The 27,204-nt window shown below is 37.6% G+C and overlaps 1 protein-coding gene across 5 annotated transcripts in view; it reads right to left on the reverse strand.

Annotated features, from left to right (window-relative positions):
* Positions 1–27,204, reverse strand: part of BABAM2 (BRISC and BRCA1 A complex member 2) — a 147,177-nt gene that overhangs the window by 73,854 nt on the left and 46,119 nt on the right. For all 5 annotated transcript variants that reach the window (XM_026695616.2, XM_087934895.1, XM_026695617.2 and 2 more), the window contains one exon: positions 18,670–18,779. In XM_026695616.2, the coding sequence (XP_026551401.1) occupies positions 18,670–18,779 (110 nt within the window). The remainder of the gene's footprint in view (positions 1–18,669; positions 18,780–27,204) is intronic.

Below are 27,204 nucleotides of genomic sequence, written 5' to 3' on the forward strand. Positions count from 1 at the left end.
TGGTCATAAAGTGGGACTGCACTGCTTAGAAACACTTTTATTTATTTAGTTGACCTTGTTTTAACCTACTGCAATTGAGAGGCTCTTGACAGGTTACAGTCTCATCAGTAAAACTTTCAGAGAGACAAGCAAAATGTTAAAAAGTTATGATATTTATGTAGCTACTTACCAAGCACATCTAAATTATATTAAAATAACCAAAATATCTTTACAATCCCCAAGGCATGTCACAACTTTTGAGCACCCCTTATGTTTGGAAATTGAAAGATGAAAAATTTGACATGCCCTAGAATGTTCAACCACAGGGGTGTCAAACTCACATCGTCACGGCAGTGTCACATGACATATCAGGACTTTCCCCCCTACCCTTCTCTAAACCAGGAGTGGGCATGGCCAGTGCATGACACATCTGGCCTATGGGCCAGGAGTTTGACAGCCGTGTTCTATCAGAATAAGTAATAATTGAGACATGGATAAAATCCTAAAAATAGAACATATCTATAATTCAAAGGTCCTATTAAACAATTCTGTTTTAAATAATTTCCTGAACATTATTGCATAAGGCATCTGACCTCTTTTCAAAGCTGATAGTAAGAGGAATATATTAGTTTGATAAATTTATATCCCATCTTTCAATCAGGGGGTCAAATTGGCTTATCTAACAATTCCATGTTCCATTTTTCCTCACCAAAACACTATAAAGTAAGTTGGGCTGCCAGAGAATGTTTGGCTGCCCTAAAGCTTCCAGGTTAGCTTCTGTGGACTTGAATCTGACCTTGCTAAACAATGATACTGGGAAACAAGATGTCCTTGAAATTCAAGGAGCCTATTGTGGAGTTGAATTCTTCTTAGATAGTTTAGTATCACTTTTAGGACCTCATCAAGCTTTCTTTCTGTGGAAAAGAGAGGGAGCAATAGCATATCCATTAAATGGCAACTTGGAAGGAGATGCCAGGTCTATGGAAATCCCCTGTGATGTCCCTATGCATCTAAATGGCAATTCCTGGATATACTGGAGCCAACATAAAGGCAGTGATTCAGAGTACTGAATCCAGGACCTAGGCAATTACTACTCTTTTTCCATTACTCCTATAAGATCTGAGATTGGATTTTGTGCTCTGCTTATTGCTACTTTTCTTATTGTGTCATCCCTTATTTCTTCCCTAGCTAAGACCTACAAAGAAACCGGCCAATGATGATATCACCAGATTACATACAGCCAAAATGTTTTGGCCTGACTTTTTTTTGTTTTTCAAACTTTAAGAAGGAAGTGGAAGAGGACAAAAAAAGGTGCCTTAAGTGTGACAGAATATTAAGACTCAGGAAGGGAAAACTGAGGAGTTGAGGCAGTTTAAGGGCTGCTATGTATGTCATAAATCTCTGAAAGAGTTAAGCTACTTATAGAATCTCTGCAAAATCTTCTGAAACCAAGTTAAGGGATAAAAATTTTGGCCCTATCCACTTTGTTTGGACCTTCTTTGAGGCTGCATGCAATCCAAATCTTGCGCATCACTGTGGTAGGTAGGGATAGAGCATCTGTTATTTTACAACTATATAAATGTTGGACATACTGAATACATACTGTTTCATTTTCTTTAATTGTTCAGGATAAAAAAACCTCAATCTCAAAGGTCTGTTTAAATACTTCAAAGAAAAAAACGATGACGTAGCTAACTGGACAGGATACAAAGAACTACATTTAACAATGTGACTTACAGTATGACAGTTGTGGCTCCAAATTCAGATGGAGCTCTTACATCTTTTCAACAACTTTTTGTTTTAATGCCTCGCTTGATAAATAGTTCTTGAAACCCAAAAACTTCAAGCAGTTCTGTACGGTCTTCAAGTGATGTAATAAAAAGCTTTAAGATAAAATGATAAAACTTGAAATTAACTAAACATTATCAAAGCAAGAAGACTTTTAAAACATCAGGTTAACGGTACATAAAAGCTTAATATGAATGAATTAATGCATAGTCTTACTAGGCTGCAAGCAAATTTCAGAATCATCATCCTTATTCTTTCCAAATAAAATGATGTAGAAGAGCAAGCAACTTAGAAAGTCAGAAACTCGTGCTCTAGGACAGGGGTGTCAAACTCACGTCACAGCGGCATCACGTGATGTATCGGGACTTTTCCCCCCCTTTGCTAAACTGGATGGGGGTGTAGCGGGACCAGGAGTTTGACAGCCCTGCTCTAGGACATTTTGACCCAGAAAAGTGATATATTCAATAAACATTTTTTTTAAAAAAAACTGCACAACAAATTATTGTTATGGAGAAAATGCAGAAAATTCAAATGAATATGGAAACAGCAAAACTTCCAAAGGGAGCACTATAGATGAATACTGAGGGCTGACAAGAGTTGTAAACTAGTAAGAACTAGGGGTATAAAATTAAAAGTGTGCACAGTACAGCCAGCCACAGACAGATTTTTTTCTTGCATGAAAAACTAAACATATGGAACAAACATTACTAAAGCAGTGCAAAGGAACAATTAGCATAAACTGTTTTGAAAATAACTTGGAAAAATATCAAGTACAGAAAATACTGTGGGATACAGTTGCTAATGTAGAAGTGGGCAAGGTCCTAGACATAGCTTCCTGGCCTGCCTATGTCCTTAAATGACCTGCCTTTTTTTTTTCATTTATGCCTTTACTTAGGATATAGGCTATTCAAGGTCAGAAGAGAATGATAGTGCTATAGCTCCCTCCGGCAAGATAAGAGCTTGAAACTGCTAAACTCCCACAAAATACAGACTTGGTTAAACATTTGCACTGACATTGCTCTACTGCATTTCTATAGATTTTGCTCCATGTGCCACCCATTTTATTTTTATGTTATAAATTGTAAAAACAGAAAGGATTTAATATTTCTAGGTCTGCATTGTATTTCTGATCTTTTTGGTAGTTAGTAATTCTAGTTGAAAAATAAAATATTTTATATGACATATAGTAAAATCTATGTTCAGTGTAACAAAGTATGGTCATTCAACTACAGATTGAACATTAAGTGCATGGACCTGTTGCAATATCAAACATATGCAACTAAACTTTCTTTGGATAAATTAGCTGATTATTTATGTTGGTTTTGGAATACATTTAAGTAATTCAGCTGCATTATTCAGATATAAAACTAAAATAAGTCCAGCATTATCAATCAATCAATCAGAATAAAGCTGGAAGGGATTTTGGAAGTCTTCTAGTCCAATCCCCTGCTCAAACAGGAGACTCTATCTATTTCAGACAAGTGGCTGTCCAGTCTCTTCTTAAAAACTTCAGTGGTGAAGCACCCACAAATTCTGAAGGCAAGCTGTCCCACTGGTTAATTGTTCTCAGGAATTTTCTCCGTAATTCCAGGTTGCTTCTCTCCTTGAATAGTTTCCATCCATGGTTTTTTTGTCTTGCCTTCTGATGCTTTGGAAAATAAGTTGACTTCTTTGTGGTAACCCCCCAAATATGGAATAGTGCTATTATGTCACTCCTAGTCTTTCTTTTCTCTAGATCAGCCATACCCAGTTCCTGCAACATTCTTCGTATATTTTAGCCTCCAGGCCTTTAATCATCCTAGTTGCTCTTCTCTGCACTTTTTCCAAAGTTATATTTGGAAATTGTAAGAACTACCAGCAGTAATTAACACTCACTTTATCTTCTACTTTTACTTCTTTGAGGTTAAACAAGACTCTGATTTGGTTAACAGTTTGGTTTTTCTTTTACACTAGGACTTGGATTACCTAACTAGTCTGCCTCTAGATGTTTCCTGACCTATCTTATGGCTGTTTGTTGATTGTCAGTAATATAAGAGATAATTCAACCCCCCATATTTGCCTCAGCCCTGTCCCATTCAAATCAAACAGGCCAGGAATTAACATAGGAAGACTAGTCCGTTAAATGATGGAAATTATAAATGATTCTTTTAAAAAGCTGTTGCATGGCCTTTGCTCATTTTGGGAGAACTCACTGTATTTAAAACTGTTCAAGTAATAATGATAAACATTCTGATTGTCAGGACTTCACATCTAGGCAGAGTATTGAGTTGTACTGGGCACCAAATCAAACAAAAATATCCATTGTGCAATAAGAAAATGGTCATAATGAGAGTTAATCAAAAATGCTGCCTGCAAAAAGTTTGAATTAAAGTTTTTCATGCCCAACAGAAATAGTATGAGGATAAATTCTAATTAATTTTAAACCTCTGTTATTTTAATTAACACCTATATTTGTGCATTTTTTTCAAAGGTGATGGGGTAGGAAATAGCATGATCTATGCCAATGGCTGAAACATGCACTCTGGGAACAAGCAATTTGATGCTCTAATCATACTACAACTGTGATAAGTGAACATTTAAGGGTATAAGTTGGCAAATCTAAACAAAACTCTTTGGAATAGCATTAAATTTTATGGCAGTCAGTAATTTTGACATACTTTTTTCCAGCAGGAGTCATGCTTTGTTCCAGCAGAGACATAATTTGTGTGGGTTGGGCAGTCTTTAGAACTGTTTCAGGGTGATTTCCCAGAAATTCCTTTTTCTGCTCTGAAACATTTTATAGTGTACCCAACACACCAAAGCAAAGTTAATTAGCTTTTGATTTGTAAGCATACAGAGAACCTTTGTTTTGTGTTTTCTCCAAAGGAACAAACATATTGTTGTATGTACTGGAAAAGAACTGAAGTTGCTTATGCATACGGGGTTCATTTAACTTCTGTCTAATGGGGTTTCTAGTTCTAGTTATTGTAATTTGGCATATCCCTAGCAAAACAAGACAGATCAATAGAGCAAAAATACTGGTCAGTAGCAGAGCCAGCTGCAACAGTATCAGTTGAAAACTACAAACCTGTGGTGCTTTATTCAGCCCAAGCCTGGATAAAGACCAATGTCAACAATTAAAAGGAGAAAATGTTGTCAGGACCAAGGTAGAAAATTAGAAATTGCAATGTAGTAATTCCTTGCTCTTAGAAACATTCAGGCTTTTATAATTTTTGTAAAAGGATTGTCCCTTATTAGAAACCAGGTTGGTATATAGATCATAGTATGACAAAAGGATACAAATAGAGAAGAATCAAGAAGTCATTAAGAAAAGAGAAGGTAAATCAACATATTAGGAAACTGAATCAGATACTTTATTAAATCAGATTACTAGGATGGGGCTATTCCTTTACTATATATTAGGACTTTTTCTCTTTGTCAAGTTTTTGCAGAGGGATTTTTAGTGGCTGGACAATAATTCCCATAGCGAAACTTAATTTATCTAATTATAACAATATCAGTTAGATTTTATCACATTCCTTCTAGATGATCCCTTCATTATTTGTTTGGTTTAGGGATGAGGGAAATCATCCTTAAATATAATTGCTAAGAGTTTTGTTTTATGTCTGGACTTGTTTCTTGTTCAGAAAAAATCGCCAAGCAAGGCGAAAGAGGAAGCTTAGATTCATCACAAACATTTTGGTAGCAAAAGTGAATATTAAAATACTCAAAGGAAAAGCACTTCTAATAAACATAATGAAGAGTGGAAACAGGAAGATAAAGTTGGTCCATACACGGTTTAATACAAGATCATGAGCATCCTGAATTAAGAATTACTAGTCTTCAAACATTTGATTTTATGGTATTTTTTTCCAGCTTTATGCTTGTGAAGATCTATAAATGTTTCACAACACACAGCATTATTCTAGAATCTGCCTTCGGTGATTAGAAAAGGTTCTTCTATAAACGTCTGTCCCCACCCTCCGGAACATTCTGCTGCCAGAGGTAATATCTGTCCCCACGCTCTTGGTCTTCCAGAAAGTCCTTAAAACCTGGCTTTGCCAACTTGCTTGGGGCCCTGATGGGGTCATTTTACACTGGAGAAGGCTGATGGGATAAGAGAGAAAATCCCAGGCCCATGCCATCTCTCCTCTTAGTTTTTAGTCCTTATTATTAACTGTTTTTACATTTATCTTTTTATCTTTCTGTAAGCCACCCAGAGTTGCTTCAATAGTGAAATGGGCAGTATATAAACGTAATAAACAAACAAATGACTGTGTTTTAATTGGAGAAATGGGGAAAATCTGGCTTCTTAAGATTTCCTTGCTTTCCTATGTCTCTTCTTCCCAGAAAAAAATTAAATAAATAAAATAAAAAAATAGTAAGAGAAGACCTGTCTGATCTTGATGAAAACAAATCACCGGGGCCTGATGGATTACATCCTGATGGATTACATCCAAGAGTTTTAAAGGAGCTGGCAGAGGTCATCTCAGAACCACTGCACTATATCTTTCAAAAATCCTGGAGCACCGGAGAACTACCAGAGGATTGGAAAAGAGCTGATGTGGTTCCCATCTTCAAAAAAGGAAAAAAAAACCAGACCCAGGAAACTATAGACCAATCAGCCTAATAACAATACCCAGGAAGATACTGGAAAAGATAATAATAATAAAAAAAACCAGATCTGCCAACATCTAGAAACAAGTAAAGTAATAACTAGCAGTCAGCATGGGTTTGTTAAAAACAGATCATGTCAAACCAATCTTATTTCATTCTTCAACACAGTAACTAAATTAGTGGACCAGCAAAATACTGTGGACATAATATATTTAGATTTCAGCAAGGCATTCAACCAAGTAGACCACAACCTACTTCTTAGTAAGCTAGAAAAAAGTGGAATAGATAGCACCACCACTAAATGGACTCGCAACTGGCTGGCAAACCGTACTCAACGAATAGTCCTTAATGAGTCTAAGTCTACATGGAGGGAAGTAAGCAGTGGGGTGCCACAAGGTTCCGTCTTCGGCCCAGTACTCTTCAATATCTTCATTAACGACTTAGATGAGGGAATAGAAGGGGAACTTACCAAATTTGCAGATCATACTAAGCTGGCAGGAATAGCTAACACCCAAGAAGATAGGCTCAAGATCCAGATGGATCTTGACAGACTAGAACACTGGGCCATATTTAACAAAATGAAATTCAATGTAGAGAAAAGTAAAGTCCTACACTTAGGCAAGAAAAATCAAAAGTACACATATAGACTGGGTGAAACCAGGCTCAATAGCAGTAGCTGTGAGAGGGATCTTGGAATCTTAGTAGACGACCAGCTAAATATGAGCCAGCAGTGTGCAGCAGCAGCCAAAAAAGCTAATGCAATCCTAAGTTGTATTAACAGAGGGATACAATCAAGATCAAGGGAAGTACTAATACTACTCTATAAAGCCTTAGTAAGACCACACCTAGAGTATTGCATCCAGTTTTGTTCACATTATAAAAAAGATGTTGAGACTCTAGAAAAAGTACAGAGAAGAGCAACCAGGATGATTAGGGGACTGGAGGCTAAAACATACAATGAACAGTTGCAGGAACTAGGTTTGGCTAGTCTAGTAAAGAGAAGGACCAGGGGAGACATGATAGAGGTCTTCCAATATTTGAAGGGCTGCCACAGGGAGGAAGGGGTCAAGCTATTTTCTAAAGCGCCTGTAGGCCAGACAAGGAATAATGGATGGAAACTGAACAAGGAGAAATTTAACCTGGAAATGAGGAGAAACTTTCTGACAGTGAGAACAATCAACCAATGGAACAGCTTGCCCTCGGAAGTTGTGGGAGCGCCATCACTGGAGACTTTCAAGAAGAGATTGGACTGCCATTTGTCAGAAATGGTGTAGGGTCTCCAGCTTGGGCGGGGTTGGACTAGATGACCTACAAGGTCCCTTCCAACTCTGAATATCTGTTCAATAGGCTCCAGGAGATGTTGGTGGTGGCGCTCCAAATGGTGGTGGTGCTCCAAACAGTGGCAGTGCTCCAAACGCGGCAGCGGCAGCTCCAAACACGGCAGCAGCTCCAAACACCATTTTTGTTTCCGTGTTTGGAGCTGCCGCCGTGTTTGGAGCAGAGCACCACCGCCATTTGGAGCACCGCCACCACTCCAAACACAGCGGCAGCTCCAAACACGGAAGCGGCAGCTCCAAACACGGAAGTGGCAGCTCCAGACATGGCGGCAACTCCAAACACTGTTTTTGTTTCCGTGTTTGGAGCTGCTGCTTCCGCATTTGGAGCACTGCTGCTGTTTGGAGCACCACTGCCATTTGGAGCGTCGCCGCTACTCCAAACACAGCGGCAGCTCCAAACACGGAAGTGGCAGCTCCAAACACTGTTTTTGTTTCCGTGTTTGGAGCTGCTGCCGTGTTTGGAGCTGCCGCTTCCGCATTTGGAGCACTGCCGCTGTTTGGAGCACCACTGCCATTTGGAGCGCCGCCACCAGTCCAAACACAGCGGCAGCTCCAAACACGGAAGCAGCAGCTCCAAACGTGGCGGCGGTGCTCCAAATGGCAGCGGCACTCCAAACGGCAGCGGCACTCCAAATGGCGGCGGCAGCTCCAAACGGCGGCAGCAGCAGCTCCAAACACGGAAGCGGCAGCTCCAAACGTGGCGGCGGAATGGGCAGAAAGGAAAGCAACACCGGCAGGTGCCAAAGGTCTTGGGTCTGCAGCAAAGGTGGGAGTAGGGAGCTCTCTGTGCTTCGCCATGATCACCCGTTAGGAGCGGCTGGTGGCGAGGCTGCCCGTGGGACGCTCTAGATAAGGATGAAAGGGGGGGAATTAAGTTACCCCTGAAAACACGGCCTAGCTGTTTTTTCGGGGCTCAAAAAAAAATAAGGCCCGGCCTTATTTTATGAGAAACACGGTACATACATACATACATACATACATTTAGGAGAAGGAGTCTGAAACACGGTACATACATACATACATACATACATACATTTAGGAGAAGGAGTCTGAAGATTTTAGCAGACTCTCAAAAGAGTCCATGACCAAAAAAGCCAAGAATTCTTAGTATAATTGAAGTAAAATAAACCTATGTATGTGGTTTGCTTATAGAATTATTATGCAACTTATTTAATACGTACGTGAAAACAATATCTGTATCTGTCAGTTTGAAGAATACCATTATTGTTCCTCCATACAAAGGAGAAAAGAGTATGAATAAGTAAAAAAAATAGGGGAATTAGCTTGTTAAGTCTGCTATGACAGTATTTAGCAGAATTCTGATTAAAAGGATTTTTGTGATGACAGCGAACAAAATTTAGGAAATGCGTTGCAGCTTTTATTTTGTAGGGAGGATCCAGTTCAGATTGTTGTTATTTAGTAGATCATTAAGAAATGAACGAATGACAAAAATATGTATTATTAATTGATGCAGAGAATGCATATAACAAAAAAAGGAATATTTTCAATTGATAAGGAATTGAAGGTTGATTATTGAATGAGATAACAGTATATGGTGGAAATAAAACATGAATGACAATAAATGAAATATTTAGTAAATAGTTTGATATTGTGCAGGGAATAAAAGAAAGCTGCTTGATGTTCCCTAGATTGTTTAATGAATTTATGGATAAATGTATAACAAATATATGTGTGTTAGTTGGGGACATGTGTACTTTCACAAACAGATTGTAGCATGTATGCTGGTTGAGAAATTTGTCTGTTTTTGCCCCTTAATATAAGGAAGTGACATCTATCAGGAAAAACACAAAACTAAGTTGAATGCAATGAGAATGGAGTACTTGAGAAGCATGTAGAGCAAAACAAGATGAAATAGGATAATAAATGAATTAATGAAATGAAAGTGAGCCAACCAATATAATTGAGATGGTCCAGAAAATGAACGAGGACTGAAAAGCAAAATTTACATATGAAGGAAAAGCAAATGGGTGAATGAAGAAAACTACAAAAATTGTGGATAGATGTGGCTGATGAGATGCTTAAAAGAGTAAAAGGCAGTAATTGAAGGGGTGTATTGAAGGATTTGACGGAAGTAAGGTTGGTTTGTAAAGACAAAACAGTATGAAGAGGTATAATGAATTGTATTGGTAAAAATTAAATCTAGCCACTGTACATTTTGTACTCTTCATCTTATATCATGTATTTAATTTGTTTGGTGCATTATTTCATACTCTTACGTGTAATGTTGCTTACTCCAAAAGCAAATTCTCTAGCATGATGGTTAAATATGCAATCACTTTTGTATAGTGTTCCTAATAAATAAAAAGTATCTATAGTTATGATACATTTTTGCACTATTGGCTAGTATTCTTACTCAATTCCTAAATACTTTTAGTTTCTTAGTATCACATTAGGCATCCTAGTAAGCAATATATACAGCTGTCCTTTAGATGTTAAGAGTTTATTAGTCCCAGGCAACTCATATCAGTCTTATTTAGATGGCATGGGAATTGCAGTCCTATAGGATGGAAGATTCTCAAAACCTTACATATACTACAAAGGTGCTTTTTCAAGAGGCAACTGGACTTTCTGATTTTTTTGAAGATGTTTTGCTTCTCATCCAAGAAGCTTCTTTGTGACAACCATGACCTGGATGACTGAGAATCTCCATAGAATCTCCACTTACACTATACTATTTACTTCCTTTCTAGACTTGTAGTTATTTGTGGAATATCCTTCCTTTCCAGCAAGAGCTGAAGTTGGCAAACAGAGCACTCTCTCCTACAATGACATCCCTGTACCATAAAGTGGACTGAGAAAATTAATGACTGACTCAAAGTCATCTAGTGATCTTTCATGGTTCAATATGGACCTTAAGCATTATGCTATTTTTGTAGATGTTATAGTCTCTATAAGTGACCACTCATTATACATTAGTGGCATTAAAGTGTTACTGGTATCATTTGTCTTTTGGAATTGTTTGCCAAATGCATGCAAAGGCAAAGGCACAAGTGCCTCTGATTTATATAAATTTCTCCACAAAATGGAGAAATTTCCAGCCATTTCTCAAGGACTTCATTGTATTGAAAAGAGCCTCACTACTGAAAAGCTCAATAGGAACTATTCTTTCATGATTTCTTCTCTTTAAAAATATGAAAAGCCAAGGAAGCTGCAGATTCCTGGACAGACTATCAGACAAGAAACCATATTTCAATTTCATCAGATTGCCTGGCCCCTTTGTAACTAAAAGGTACAGAAAAATATTCCACTACAAGTCTAGAAGTACTTTTTTCTTTTCAACTACTATGAGAAAAACAACCATCACAGGATAATTTTTCTACCTGACACAAAATAGAAGATTTTCCAACATAAACTAAGAACTACAACTGCCATATTTATCTGAGAAAGCCAATTCAAAATGTAAAAGTAGACAGAAGAGGAAGGAAAAACAAAACCCAAAAATGTAATCACAGACAAAAATTGTGTGATTTACTTAACTACTATTAGATTTAACCTATGACTAAAACTTAAACATGCTTTTAGATGCTTGTTCAAAATATGCCTGAACTTTTTACCTTCTTTATTTTTATTTATTTAATCAATTTATATAATTGCCCAATTCACAGGCTGATTTTGGATGGCTAGTAACTGGATAAAATAAGCAAACAGTAACCAAAACAAACAAAGAAATCAGCAAGGACCATAATACATGTGAGGCCAACCATAATAAGTCTCGTAAACCGTCACAAAACAGTCCAGGATGTCAAACTCGCAACCCGTGGGCTGGATGTGTCACGTGCTGGCCCCGCCCCCGCCCGGTTTAGCAAAGGGGAAAAAAGTAACAATACATCATGATGATGTGACAATGTGAGTTTAACATCCCTGCCCTAGTCCAATGTTTGGGGGAAAAGTCAGGTTTTCAAGGCCTTACAGAAACCAACATTAAAACCTTGGGGGAACATTCCATTCCATTCTACTCCAGTCAGAGGCTACAACAGAGGATACTTCCTGGGTTCCCCACCCCAGATGACAGTGTTTGAGAGAAGGGATCAAAAGCAACCTATACCGTTGGATCCTGTGGGATGGGTAGAAATTATTGGGGATAGCCCCACAAATAACCTGGCACTGTTCCAATAAGGACATTATAGGTGGTAAGAGAAAGGTGGAGGTTTGCAAAGTATTGGTGTTATACAGAGTACTGTAACATGGTCATAACTACCCACACACCTACATCTTGGACCAGCTATGGTTTCTAAATGGCAGTCTCATATAGAACATATTACAATAGTTAAAAACAGATATGACCAAGGAATAGGAATTATAATCTGGGAATCCTGATCCAGAAAAAGGTGCAACTTGCATACAACAGAAATTTGTACAAAGGCCTTCCTTGCCATGGCTACCAGCTGCTCTTTGAGCACGAGTCAAGAACTGAAGATGGCCCTAAGTTGCATAGCAGGGCTAGGTCTACTCTCTCATCCATTACTAACTGAATTATGAAATGAAATTAAAGAAGCCTTATCACAGACAAACTTTTTACTGCTTTGTTTGATTATGACAGAATTTCAGAATTCTTGCTACCATGCTTGTTGTAATTGAAATTGGCTGCACACTTGGGACAGTAGGCACTTGAAATATTGTATTTATGTTAACACTGTATTCTGAAATGTTAATAATCTATTATACTCAAAGCTAAATGTTCATTTTATTGCATAAATAGCTGCTTTGAGAAAAATGAGAGAAAAATGCATTGTGTTTGAATTTGCTATTATTTTGTTCACATTTTTGGAGCTTCATGTATGGCCTGTAACACAAATATTGGAGAGAAACTATGTCTGGAAATAAGAAGACATAAGACTAGAAAATGTCCATATGTTAATGGGGCAGTGATTTACTGCTATGAGTGGCAGAGACTTCTATAAATTTTTGCTTTATACTAGGTGTCATGAGTTAAGAAGATGCAATATTTGCTCTTACAATACTGAACCAAAGTTGGTAGGTTATCCTAAAAAGATTCAATCTCAAGTACTAAGGAGCTAAAAGATCTAAATTAGAACCAGGAATAGAGAGGAACTAGAGCCAATGAAAGCCTGGGAGTGAATTTTTTTTTAAACAACAGGAATTTGAATAATATAAAGGATTATTATTATTTACCTGCTTGACAGAGGGACTTATCTAGTTCTCTAATATTTGTCTGCATTTTCACTGTACTTTAGATTCTACATCTACTTCCCAGCCTAGGGAGTAAATCATTTGATGGATTAGTCATCTAGCTCCTAAATATGCAACTTTAACTCCTATACCTAATTATTCCTGTTTCTTATCAATCTATTTACTACAGTTTCTGTAAAACTATTAAATAAACATATTAAAATGTATTCTTTGCTTGCATATTGCCATATGTCAGATATTTGTGCGTAAAGAGGTGTTATATCCTATTTTAATGACAGCAAATGCATATGTGAATGAATCTGTTAGAAAGGATGAATCACAACCCCTAGACAAATTTAGGAACTAGAGACATCAGATGAGATTTAGGTCTTACGAATCAAAGCTTTTTGTTTTAATTGATATAGTCCAATTTAGCTTGAACTACTGATTGGTTCCGTGTTCAATTATTTCTTGCAATTCTGCCCAGGTATCAAGTATTACCCTGGCAGATCTTGACATTGTCATATAACTAGACAATCTGTGATCTGCCTGGTCATCCTTTGAGAGATATTTCCTTATCTAAACATAGAAACAGAATAACCACGGGCTTTTGTTTTTGCTATTGTTTTGTTTTTAAAACAAAAGAAGAAAATATAATTTTATTAAAGATGATGTGCAGCAAAGATATACTTTTTAACTATTTACCCTCTTTTTAGAGTTCCCAGACTGGAATTGTTAGAAACTGGCAATAAAGGTAGCAAATGGGGATCATGTGACCACAGAACACTGTAAGTGTTGTAATTGTGTGTCAGCTGACAAGTGCCTAAATCGTGATCACATATCTGTGGGAAAGCTGTGGTGGCTGCAACTTTGAACAATTGTAAGTCGTCTTATTCAGTGCTAAGTGAGGATTACTAATACTAATGCTAATACATTAAAGAGTCGGTAAATGTAGCTCTGAATACTGCCAATGAATGGCCACAACCAAATGTGATTTTTGTTGTAACACTGTAAATAATAAACAATAAAAACTCATTATCACTCAGGATTGATTTAATTTCACTGAAACCTTCCATACAACAGATTTTTAGAGTAATCTATAATATTTTGATTATCTTATAGGCTCCATTTAGCATGAAAAAAAGGATTAAAATGCAATATTCCAGCAATTACATACTTGAACTTATATGGCGTAGACAAAAAAAAAATCATTTGTTTGGTTCATTAAAGTAGTTTTTTCAATCTATACTCTTCATAACATTGCTTATTTCAAAACGAATAGTGTAATAGGTGGTTAGGTGTATTTTCAACAATACATTCATAAAATGCTGCATAAAGCAATCAAAAGGTAGTTTTCCCAATTACTGAATCAAAATGTCCAATACAATATATCAAGACAATTTAGTGCCCCACATTTTTCTACACTGTGTGAGACTAATAACATAGGTATAAAGGCAACAGGCCTGTCACATTTTAGAAGACTTGCTGTCCAGTGCTGAAATCCCCATCACTGCCTTTTCTAAAGTCTTCTTGTATCATCAAATATGATTATGATTATGACAACTTATTAGCAAAGACATTAGCAAAGACAGAACACGGTATTTATTATTTATATAGCTGTAAGTCTTCATTTCTCATTAATGCTTGCACAAAAATATTTGAATCATAATTGTGATAAATTTTGAGGTAATATTATCTAAATATTTCTTTCACATTTATCTTCTCTTCTGCTTCCTTTATAGTTCCTTTTATTTCTTTATGTGTCTACCAAATAAATCTCAACAACATCTTCACTTACTGGAGAATACTAAAAGCTGATACAGTATCCTGGAAAAAAATAAAATAGCTTACTGAAAAGAGCTCCCTATGGATTTATATTTTTGTAACTAAGTTCCTTTCTCAGTCAAGAACTTAATTTGCTCCCAATCGTGTACTCAATTTGTAGAGTGAATCTAAAAACACTTAAGTAGAATAAATCAAAGAACAAGTATTTAAATCTGCATTTAAGTATACAACTGCTATTGATAGTAACTGTAATATTATATGCTTAACAATTCCCAGCACTACTATTGAATGACTTGCTGTTCAATCCATGCTGCATAGTACCTTGTTGTGGTATATATCACTAATATAGCAATAGTAATAGTGAATTTTAAAATATGTGTAACTGATTCTCTTGTAAAATAGATGGAACAAACAAATTGCAACATTGCAAGTAATCACGATAGCATTTCTTTTCAACTTTTTTTTTAAAAAATCAGTAGTTGTCAGACACTAGTCATCTTCTAATAACTAACCTTTATAAAACTGTCTGCAGAAAAACACAAAATCTTATACTCAGATATGAATGCAGTCCTTATTCTCTTTTCCACTGTCAACATTATTGGTACATATGTAGATTTCAATCAATCTTAAGCACCTGCATACACTGAATATGGGCAAGGGAAACTATTCCAAATATATTTATAAGCTTTTGCTAAATGAAAAAAGTTGATGTTTTAAAATAATGTTATCAGTTTTCCATTATTATGAAAACGAAGTATTCACATTACTGTGAACAACTACATTTTCTCCTCCACCATTACGTAGTGCACTTTTTTTTTACCAGCACAGATTAAGTGCAACTCTTTCTTGTAGATATGCTATAATAAATAGTTAACAATTGAGTTCCACAAACCTCTCTGAAAGCCATAGCTTTTAATAAACATGCCATGCTCTGTGGTCACTTAAATAAATCCTCTAGGTTTCTGGAGGACTTTTATGGTTCTCTCAAAATTACCAAAAAGTAGATGTTTTTGCTGGAATATGAAATGATCACAAGTGATAATTTCAGACAGAGATCAATTCAACTGTGAAAGGTTTTTTTTTACAAAGATAAATTTATCATAAAGCTGAATATTGTAAGAAGTTATCAAAGAACAAAATTAATAATTTTACAAATAATGTACCTGTTTTGAAGATTTAAACCTGTCAAAGATATTTGTCAATTTGCACCTTTATTTAGACTGGTAATTCTCCAATTACCCTTCAACAAGCTTGAAGACTACAAATAGAATTACCTCAGATAATAGGAAATAGATATCTATCCTAAATAATATGGCCTTAGAACTATGGTGTACGGAGCCTGCAAAGTGACTATATTTCTAGAAAAATTGAGTGTGCTGTCCCGCAGATGTTTTTCTTAATGGTTTTTAATGATTTTTCTGTTTTTTTTTTTTACTTTTGTATACTCCCAGAATCACACATGTAAGATGAGAGGCTATCTGAATTTAATAAATAAATAAAATTAGGTCACTAATCAATATCTTATATTCTGCATGCTATGTTCTGAAAAACAAGAAAAGATTTGTCCAAAAAGTGAGGGACACAATAAGTACTGTCCTCTGAGTTTAAATCTTGTTAATTCTTGTGCATTAGATTTACATTCTGTCTTTTTTTCTAGAAGCTCAGGGTAGAATTAACAGATATCTTCCCTCCTTTTATCCCCATAATTGCCCTGTGAGATGGGCTGAATCGAGAGAATTTGAAGCCACCAATGAGCTTCCATGGCTAAGGATGGATTTAAGCCCAAATCACCTAGTGTAATTTCTTATGGGTGAGGAGAGGGTGAAGCCTATTATGTACACATTAAATATTTAATTTAAAGAAAGTTACTTAGATTTGTTTATCATCAAATTCCCGAGGCAAGTTCTATCATTTTCCATTATTTTGCATTTTTGGACGAGATAATTGAGCAAGCAAATCCCCACTTTAATATCTTACCCATTTAAGGATACAGTATAAGAAAGTTCAGAGACCTGCAAGTGTTTCTTTCAGGTTCACAACTTGTAACTCTTTTTGGGGATGTCTTTCCATTAATGTTTATCTCTAAGATAAAGTACATGTAAGCCTAGAATTCTAAAGCAGAGAGTTCAAGAATGAGGCAGAAAAGGGGAGATTGGAAAGCGAACAAAGATTAGTTCCAAAAATGGAAAAAAGGAGTCAAACTATTTTTCCTCCTAGCACTACCATTTTAAGAGCAGACAAAATTTATTAACTGTATTTTAATTGTACCATAACTAAAATAAATGCTGTGACACACTTGGACAAACGTCCTATTAGCACAAAATAAGAACTCTTGGAGTCTTATAACAAAGATTAATAGATGTGCTAAATTGCAGTTTCTTGACTTGTTCAATTCAGCAAATGTTCTCATACTACAAAATCTGAAAAAGCATACATTTATTCCAATAAAACAATTTAAAAGAGAATGCTATTGAACATTTAAATTAGCAAGTTATTATTTATTTCCATTAAACATTCAGGAAGATATAGTAAGCAACTTAAAAAGAAAATTAAAAAGGAAGAAAAAAAACACAGATGATAAATTAGGGATTTAGAGATGTCAGGGAGGACATAATTTTCCAACAAAACATTTGCTACTTATAAATAACTAAATGTGTTGTATTGTTTTAGCAGACTTAAAATTCATAGTGTAACTTTAAATTCAGAATGAATATTGGGAATTCTGGTCAACACAGTATACATCACTCGATAAAAGTAGCAGAGGGTTGCAGGAAGCCATCCTGGCCAAAAATGGGGCCATGCCTACCCTGTCCCGGCCATGACACCTGGCACCCTGAGATCAAACACAACCCTGATGCGGCCCTCAATGAAATAGAATTTGACTCCTCTGGCCTAACCTATATCTTAGTTAACCATTCTTCCTCACAGGGCACCAAACAACCCTGCCAGTAAAAAGGATATAACATCCTTGCAGCACTGCACTCATTGAAGCATATCTGAAGCTATTCCACCCCAGCACATTCATTACATGCAGATATTGTCACCTGGCCATGCAAATACTTGATGTAATGGCAAAAATACAGAAAACAAAAAAATGAGGAAATAACCAAGTATTTGGCATATTTTTTATCAGGACTAATTTATTTATTTAATTTATTTATTTGCTGCCTATCTCACCTTGATATAAAGTATGTTTATTGTGCTTACTATTACCACTCTGCATGAACGGAGACAAATTCCAATCCTCATACTGGGCTCCAGCCAAGAAATATAAATCACATAGCATATCGTTTTACTGGGAAATTAATGAAGGTATCAATAAGAAAAAGTGGTTGCGTTCATAAAATATTAGTCAATAACCAAAGACTTGCACAAATTTTCTTTCATTTCCAAGCAAAATACCTTACTAGCTATAAGGGAAAGTCTTGTTTCAACAACAGAACACATATTTCTACTGCATATAGAAAGCAATTCCAAAATCTAATGCAGACACTGTTTGGATGGGGGAATAAGATGTACCATGTATGTCGCCTCTGTAATTCATAGATATTGAGGAGTGGCCTACTTACAATGTATCAGTAGTAGCTCACTGTTATTTCATTTACCTATTATTTAGTTATTAGGATGGCTGTTTAGATTATGACCAATGACCATCCCGACAAAAAGAACAGGTCAGTATCCCATGTATTTTTCCATTAGGAAGGAACCGGATTAATCTATGAACACTTGAAAACCAACATGGAGCTCAATCTCTTTGAGTCAATGAGACAAAAAGGAACATTCAATGAATACCATTTAAGGAAAATACAGGCTGATTACAGCTGTGGGTTCAGTTTTAAAAGACTTTAAAATGGAATTGGCAAAGGAAACTGCATGGCTTGACTAGGACTGTCACTTATAAAAATCATCATATTGACTTTTTCCATTAAAAGTCAGAGGGGCTTTATACTATCCAAACGTTTTATATAAACAATGAGAAATATAATAAAATATTATGAAACTAAGATTACTATATATGAGATACAGCACTCACTGTTCAATTCGAGGAGAGAGGTACAATTTGGGAAAAACCTGAGTAGCTTCTGTATCTTCAAAACTGACGGAAAGAAGAGCAACATCTTCTCCAGGGTCTTCATTTGCATCCTAAAAACATACACAGAAAGAAAAAAATAAAATAATTGTAATAGCAATCATAAGATTGACCATGTCAAAGATTATAAGGCCTAGCTGAAAAGGTTGACAATCTGCTACTTTGGTCATTTTAAAACTGGCTAGAAATAATGCTTGACACCAGGAATGTTAATAGAAATATACTGCTAGTATAATATACCATATATTTTAGGTGCATACAGTAGACACAAATTAAATGTCATTGCCATGAATTTGGCAGATGTCAAATTACTGCTAGCAGGCATGTCATGATATTCTTTTGTAGAAAATACTGTTTTCCAAAGTCAAATCAGCTGTTAAAAAAACACTTAGCTTAACTGGACAATAAGAAATGATTTTACAGTGCTGCATGAACTGAATTTCTATATCATTTTACCAGTTTGTGACAATATGATGGAGGAAGTAATTGTTGCCCAATACTAGTCTAAGTGACCACTGAAAATCTGGCAGTTTTTCAGTTTTGAGCACCATTATGTACAGTAAAAATGAAAGACTAAAACAGAGTTATGTTCAATTATAGAATCACATGTCTTTCCAATGTAATTAGCATCCTAGAAAATATTCTTTTGGAAAAATCATATAGCTTAGATTTGTTTGTTCGTTTTCTGCTTTTATTATTTTAATTCCAGGCACTGAACGTATCCTGCAGTACTTTTTTCTTCCTATTTATATGGTTTTATATTCTATATTTCTTCCTGTATTTCATGGCTGAGTAAATAACATTTCCTTCTCAAATGTTTCCATACACCAATATTCTTATGAGGTAGACTGATCTAAGAGTGAGTATTCCAATATACCCAATAAGTTTCTGTGGCTGAAGATTGATTTGCAGTGCATTTTGCTAATCATAATCCAAGTATTAAACCTTGCAAAGTAAGTTGCCATACTAACTTGGCTCCATTCTCTGCTATTTCTAGCAAGGAGGAGTGGGAAAGTTTTCTAAGATTTTAGTTGTTGCTTTGATGAATCAATTATTTGATTTGGATTTGGATTACACAGTTTCCCATGCTTAAATGTAATCCCTCTGATCCATTCCTTTAATTTAAGAACAAAATATTACATGATAAGAATTATAAAATAGATTAAGGCATATTATATTATTATATTGCTAAACTACATTGACAGATTAGCCATGACAATCTTAGAAAGTATATTCAGATTCTGTGATATACCTATAAAGATCAGAACAATGCAAGCAATGGTATTCCCAGTGATACTCTATGGAAGTAGAATCTGGACTTTGAAAAAGCAGGATAATACCGGTACTGATATTGATGCTTGTGAATTGTGGTGTTGGAAAGGAATCCAGAGCATACCATGGATAGCAAGAAAACAAAGGAATGGATCATCAAACAAATCAAGCCAGAGTTCTCACTTGAGATACAAATAACCAAGCTCAAATTGCCCCAGCTGAGACATGTTATGTAGAGAGCTAGCTCTATGGAGGAGGTTCTAATACAGTACTGTACTGGGAAAGGTAGAAGGAAAGAGAACAAGAAGACAACTAGGCAGCAAAGTAGAGGGACTGAGTTATTGCAGCAGTGGGTGTGCTACTGAAAGATCTGAAGGACCAGCAGATTGTCATGGAGAAAATCTATGTGGTTGCTAAGAATCAACACTATTTTGATAACACACAATAAATAAATATTATTATATTATACTACTATACTATACTATATAATATTATACGGGTTATTGTGTTATATTATATGGTATGGTTTATTAGTATAATTTAATAATTGTTTGATAGATTAAATAATAACCTGAAAGATAAGTTAGGAAATGATTGTCATGGAGAAAATCTATCTAGGTGCTAGTAAGAGTTAGCATTGACTTGATGACATATAATCAGTCAGTCAGCCACCATATATTTTTTCTTTCATTTAAATAGATGAATGGGAAAAAAGCATTGATTTTTGCTTATTTACAAACACACACACACACACACACACACACACACACACACACTTGAGTATTTTCAAAATCCATAATTTGGTTTATTATTAGGACCAATCCCAATATTATACATAAGTATCAAAGTTTCAACTTCTTCAAACAAAACCCATTCAGTTTTGTTCCACACAGCATCAACCTTGTGAACTCTCAAGTTTCCTCTTTCTGCCATGTATTCAAAATGGACAGTGATGAATATTTATACACACACACACACACGTGTGTGTGTGTGTGTGTGTGTAGCATGTGTACCATGTATGTGTATGAGTACATACATATTTTCTTTTGAGAGCAGGCAATAAAATTTCATTTTTAATGTGAGCCAATGTGCTCACAGCTTTAAAAAAAATGGCAATAAAGGTTATCTTAACCAAAGTAAGGTTGATATTTACTTATTTCATCAGACAAAAAATTACCAGAAAAAATGGAATAAGGGAAAAGGAATTCAAAATTACTCCAGATATTTCAGCTGTGAATTTCAAAGTCAGTCCAAAGATGAACCTGTAGATAACTCATAATCTGTAGTACTGTAGTATCATATGCACCACATTAAGTAAAAAGTTTCAACCCCAAAAACACAATTGTTAGCCTCCTGTTACATAACATATACCATTATGTATTTGGATTCCACCCTCCACCTCCTGATCCACAGCTATGACTACTCGTTTTGTATTTCAGGCTTGTATAATAATGTTAGGTATTTCCCTTTTTATTATGCCAGCAGTCATTTAAATCTTATCTACCAAAATGACTAATGGCTATGGGTTTTTTTAATATAAGTCCTCTGAAAGCTGCATTCACTAGTGTTGCAAAACTTAAATAGAGAGATGTAGCAATATTAATGATAGCAAACTTTAAAAAAAATCCAGATAATGTCTGTGATACCATACATGGAATACCACATTATCCAAATTCTGTATCACAATACCTTGGAGTACTGCAGCAATCTCACAAGACCACCACAGGATATTTTACATTTTTGTGATGTTCATTTGGAAAGCTGTGTTTTGCAATGAACATTAGTGATGTCATATCTTTGTCACATTAAGGACAACATGAACTGAAAAGTTTGGGAACAATGGCAAAAGTCTGATTTATGAACATTTGTGCACTACTTCAAAGGTTTGTTCTATATTTCATTTGCTTTTCAAAATCTGGTCTGGAACCTCCTAGAATCCAAATAGCATAAGACAAAGTTAACTGAGGTTGCCAATGATTGTTTTTAAATAATAATTTCTAAACAAGCCACAGAAGACTGGTTTTCATGAAGTCTAAGACCTAATGCATGTCTTAGTATTAATTTAAAATTAAACAAACTGCATTATGATTTAATATTAGGCATGAACTGACCTTAAATTCAAGATATAAATGAAATCAACTGATCCATTGTTCTCTTCTCTCTTTGCATTTTTTGTATGTTATACATCTTTTCTATTTTGCAAGTATTTTATATTTTAATCATTTTCTCTTTTAAACAGTTTTGTATTGCTTAGGATGCTGCCAGAAGATTGGTTCCAGCTCAGGCATCTTCCAATACACCAATATTATGAATTTGTATTTCTCCATAGCCACTTTTCTTCTGCTTCAGAGAAAATAAACTTCTGCTTGTACACTTTTGGCGTGTATCATCAGAAGTTCCTTTAGAATTATAATTAACTTGTGGATTATGATTAAAAGCTCCTATGTTTCAAAACAAAATTAAATGTTTATACCACTATACACAGCAATTTTCATGAAAAATGAAATCTGTAGCTAAGCTAATTAAATCAGTGGTTTTCAAAATGTGGTTCCTCAGGAGGGGCATAGGCCACTTAGAGAAAGGCAGGGCATTCTAAGAAAGAGGCAATCATCCTGACATTTTTTTCTTGTCATCAAGAAAAAGTTGAGCATTGCACTACAACCAGTTGCCGTGTTAATCATAGATGCACAAAGAAAAGTTTCCAACCTACACCCAGTGTTAACTATTTAAAATACAGCATCCAGGGAAGAAAAGGCACAAAAAGATAATAATTGTTTCTATTTCATCCACATTAAATTTGCTAGTAAAATTTTTGGGAACAGAATTGGGACAAATTTCAAATAGCACTTATATACTGCTTCACAGTGCTTTATAGCTATCTCTAAGCAGTTTACACGGTCAGCATATTGACCCCAACAATTTCGGTCCTCATTTTACCCATCTCAGAGGATGGAAGGCTGAGTCAACCTTGAGCCTGCTGAGATTTGAACTGCCGAACTGCAGTCAGTCAGCAGAAGTAGCCTGCAGTACTGCACTCTAACCACTGCGCCACCAGGGCTTGTATGTTTTCTTTGTAAACAAATTGTTAATATCTTTAGAATGTTAAATGAGACAGGGGAATTTACTAATTAGAAATGACTTTACATAATAGATAATTTTAGGATATGTATAATAATGTCAGATAACCTATATGCTTATATGGTTTTAAAAGAAAATTAGAGTATTCATGGTGGAAACCAGGGAAACTGCCCTATGCTTACATCATTGGCTTATTTAGTTTAATACTATGCATGCTTATTAGTAATAATGTTCCTTAGCTTAAAATTGAATATTTCCCCTCCTAACTAAAGATACAAAGAAATGGAACAATCTTCAAGAAATGCAGATATTCTATCACTGAGCTATACAAGTAGTCTTCCACTAATGACCACAGTTGGGCCCAAAATTTTAGATACTGAATGAAGCAAACTTTAAGCAAGACACTATGTGGCCACTTCATCAGGAACCACAATTCTAGCTCTCCCAGTTTCAGTTGTTAGGCAACTTTGTGGGTCATTAAACCGAGCACTGGGAGAAGGTCCATGCATTGTGGGGCAGGGACAGGGCCTAGCCCCTCTCCTCACCCTACTGGGGAGAAGAATCATGAGAAAGACTGTGTTTACTAAATTTGAGGTCCATTCCTCTAGTGTGCAGGAGTACTTTTCCTCCCTACCCAGAGGGGAGGGCAAATGTCATATTGGGGAAATGGATCTCAAATCTAACATCCCCTCTACTTGCAACCTTCCCTACTAGCTTCCCCACTAACTTTGGGGGGAAGCTAGCAGAGAAGATTGCAAATGGCAGTCTTATGATTTGCAGGGCACTTGGCAACTGGTCATAAATACAAACAAGTTGCCAGGAGTGCAAAATGTGATCACATGACTAGGTGGATGCCAAACTTAATGCATAGAAAAAAACAAAAAGATGATCCTGTCTATTGAACAACCATTTAGGATATTTGTCTTAAAGATTACAATTAGGATTATTCTCATTTCCAGACTCAGAGGTGAATCCTACAGTATATCCATGGATCAGACCAGATCAGGTTGACACAAACCTTGTGTACATAAATGAGACATCAATGTAATGCACTGGATCTGAGACTACCTTTTAAAAATATTTTGAAACTTTAGCAGATCAAAAATATTGTTGCTATACCTAATTAAAATATATGTGACTATAAATTCTTTTTGAGTTCAAATTGTAATAAAATATGAATCTTTCCTTGTTTTAAGATTTGAGGGCAGTCCTGTATTTTACTATTAACCAAAAATCTCCAAGTAGCTACCCTCAAGTTTTTTTAAAAAAACACTTACAAAGAGAATGGGCGTTGGTCTTACCTGACACGCCATTTCTAGTCGAGCTGCGAGGATCATCCAGAGAGTGGGAGGTGCTCCAGACTGCGTCTGTGTAGGCTGAGCTTAATTACTGAGGAACGCTCCGCCCTCTGTCACGTGGTCCCTTGTAGCGTTCCCCAGTTTATGCGAAGTTGAGAGAGGAGGAAAGTCGACTAACTCTCATCTAACTAGACTTAAGGTATCATTGGCTGAAACAAGGTTCCCCCAGACGGAAAAAAATAAAAAAGGGTGGGGCTGGATGATCCTCGCAGTTCGACTAGAAATGGCATGTCAGGTAAGACCAACGCCCATTCTCCCTCGAGCTGCTCGGATCATCCAGAGAGTGGGACATACCAAAGCTTGGCTGTCCTACGGGAGGGAATCCGTCTGGGGTGGAAGCTCCCCTGGGTCCCCGATGACCCGCTGGAGGACTCGTCTACCAAACGAGGCCTCCGCCGACGCAAAGATGTCAATCTTATAGTGCCTAATGAAAGGGGAGGGGGAAGCCCAGGTGGCGGCCCGACAAATGTCTGAGATTGGAGCCTGGGTAGCCCAGGCCGCAGAGGTGGCCGCACTTCTGGTGGAATGCGCCGTAACCCCGCTGGGAACTGGCAAGGCCTGAGACGAATAAGCCTTGGCGATGGTGGCTCTGATCCATTGCCCGATGGTGGAAGGGGACACCTTGTGGCCTAAGGACTTGGGCTGGAAGGAGAGAAATAAGGACTCGGACCTTCTAAAGGGTTGCGTGCGGTTAATGTATATGCAGAGGGCCCGCCTCACATCTAGGGTGTGCCATCTCCTTTTCCCACGAAGGATTGGGGCAAAAGTTTGGGAGTGTAAGCTCCTGAGCCCTGTGGAAGGCTGAATTGACCTTGGGCAAGAAGATCGGGTCGGGGCGTAGGACCACCCGATCGGAATGGAAGATACAAAGGTCCTTTCTCACCGAAAGGGCAGCAATCTCCGAAATTCGGCGAGCCAAGGTAATTGCCACCAGGAATACTACCTTAAAGGTCAAAGTTTGGAGAGAGGATTCTCTAATAGGCTCGAAAGAAGGTTTGGTTAGGGCCACCAGGACCTTGTTAAGGTCCCAAGTGGGGTACCGGTGCACGACAGGGGGACGGAGGTTAGTAGCCCCCCTTAGGAAGGCCCTGATACGGGGATGGTGAGAGAGGGGACCCAGATTGTCGCCAGAGACGACGGTCGAGAGGGCAGCTACCTGGCATCTCAGGGTATTAGGTGAGAGACCTTTTTTGAGCCCATCCTGGAGAAAATTCAAAATCTGGGCCACCGAAGGCAAGAGCGGGTTGACCATGGAGGCATGGCACCACCTGCAAAAGCTGACCCAGGTAGCATCGTATATCCGATTGGTTGAAGGCCGTCTGGCGGCCAGGATCGTGTTAATGACCTGGTCAGATAAATTCTCCTTCCTCAACTTTTCCCGCTCAACCTCCACACGGTTAGTTGGAACCATTGGGGCTCCGGATGTTGAATGGGCCCCTGAGACAGGGAGATCCTGTCCAGAGGGATTCTCCACGGGGGAGACACCGAAAGGTTGCGGAGGTCCGCAAACCACGGCCGCCTGGGCCAATAGGGGGCCACTAAAATCAGATCTGCCTTCTCCTGGATCAGTTTCTGAATGACTCTGGGAAGTAAAGCTAACGGGGGGAAGGCATACAGGAGTCCCAGGGGCCATGGACAGCGAAGTGCATCGTGATTCTCGGCCCCGGGGGAAGGGAATCTGGAGAAGAACCAAGGGAGCTGGGTGTTGCGGGGGGATGCAAAGAGATCCACTGACGGGAGACCGAAGATCATGGTCGCCTCCCTGAAAAGGGATGGGTGAATGCACCACTCGGACTGGTCCATGGTGGCCCTGCTTAACCAGTCCGCTCGGGTGTTTGAGGCCCCCAAAATGTGTTCTGCTTTGATTGAGAGGAGGTGACGCTCTGCCCAACGGCAGAGTCTTTCGGCCTCTCTCATCAACCGGATAGACTGGGTCCCGCCTTGCCTGTTGACATGGGCCTTGGCGGTAACGTTGTCCGTGAGAATAAGGACGTGCCGCCCGTATACCTGAGGCAGGAAATGGCGCAGGGCCAGGTGGATGGCGTGGAGCTCCAGCCAGTTTATGCTGCAGGCCCGCTCTGCTTGGGACCATTTGCCCTGCGTTGTAAGGGACTGGATGTGAGCGCCCCAGCCGCTCAGGCTGGTGTCTGTGGTGATGATGAGACGCTGGGGATCTTTGAAGAGATGACCCCTGTTGATGGCAGGGTTGGTCCACCAGAGGAGAGACGAGAGGACCTTTGGAGGTACCTTGATGGAGGATTTTGAGTTGCTTCTGCCGGACCTAGTATGAAGATGGGCCCAAGGAATAATAGAAATGCATGAAACCATTTTTCCCAGTAATTTAGACAATTCTAATAGAGAAGCCCTCTTTGATCGTCGAATAACCTGAATTGAATTTCGAATACTCTGGAGCCTTTCCGGGGAAAGGAACACTTTTTCCTGCACCGTGTCAATGATGGCCCCCAAGTGGGCAATTCGGGTAGAAGGGACCAGTTGGCTCTTTTTTTGGTTGACCAGGAAACCATGGGCCTGGAGAGCAAAGAGGGTAGTCTTGGTGTCCAGTTCTGCTTGAAATTGGGAATGGGACAGGATGAGGATATCATCCAGATAGCAGTGGAGCCGGACCGGGTAGTCCCTTAAGCGAGCTGCCAGGGCCGCGAGGATCTTGGTGAAAACTCTGGGAGCGGAAGCTAGCCCAAAGGGAAGGGCCACATACTGGAAATGATGGTGATTGTAACAGAATCTAAGGAATTTGGAGTGGGAAGGCCGA

Source organism: Pseudonaja textilis, chromosome 1 (assembly GCF_049901715.1).
Source record: "Pseudonaja textilis isolate UNSWEBS1 chromosome 1, rPseTex1.2, whole genome shotgun sequence".
Classification (NCBI taxonomy): Eukaryota; Metazoa; Chordata; class Lepidosauria; order Squamata; family Elapidae; genus Pseudonaja; species Pseudonaja textilis.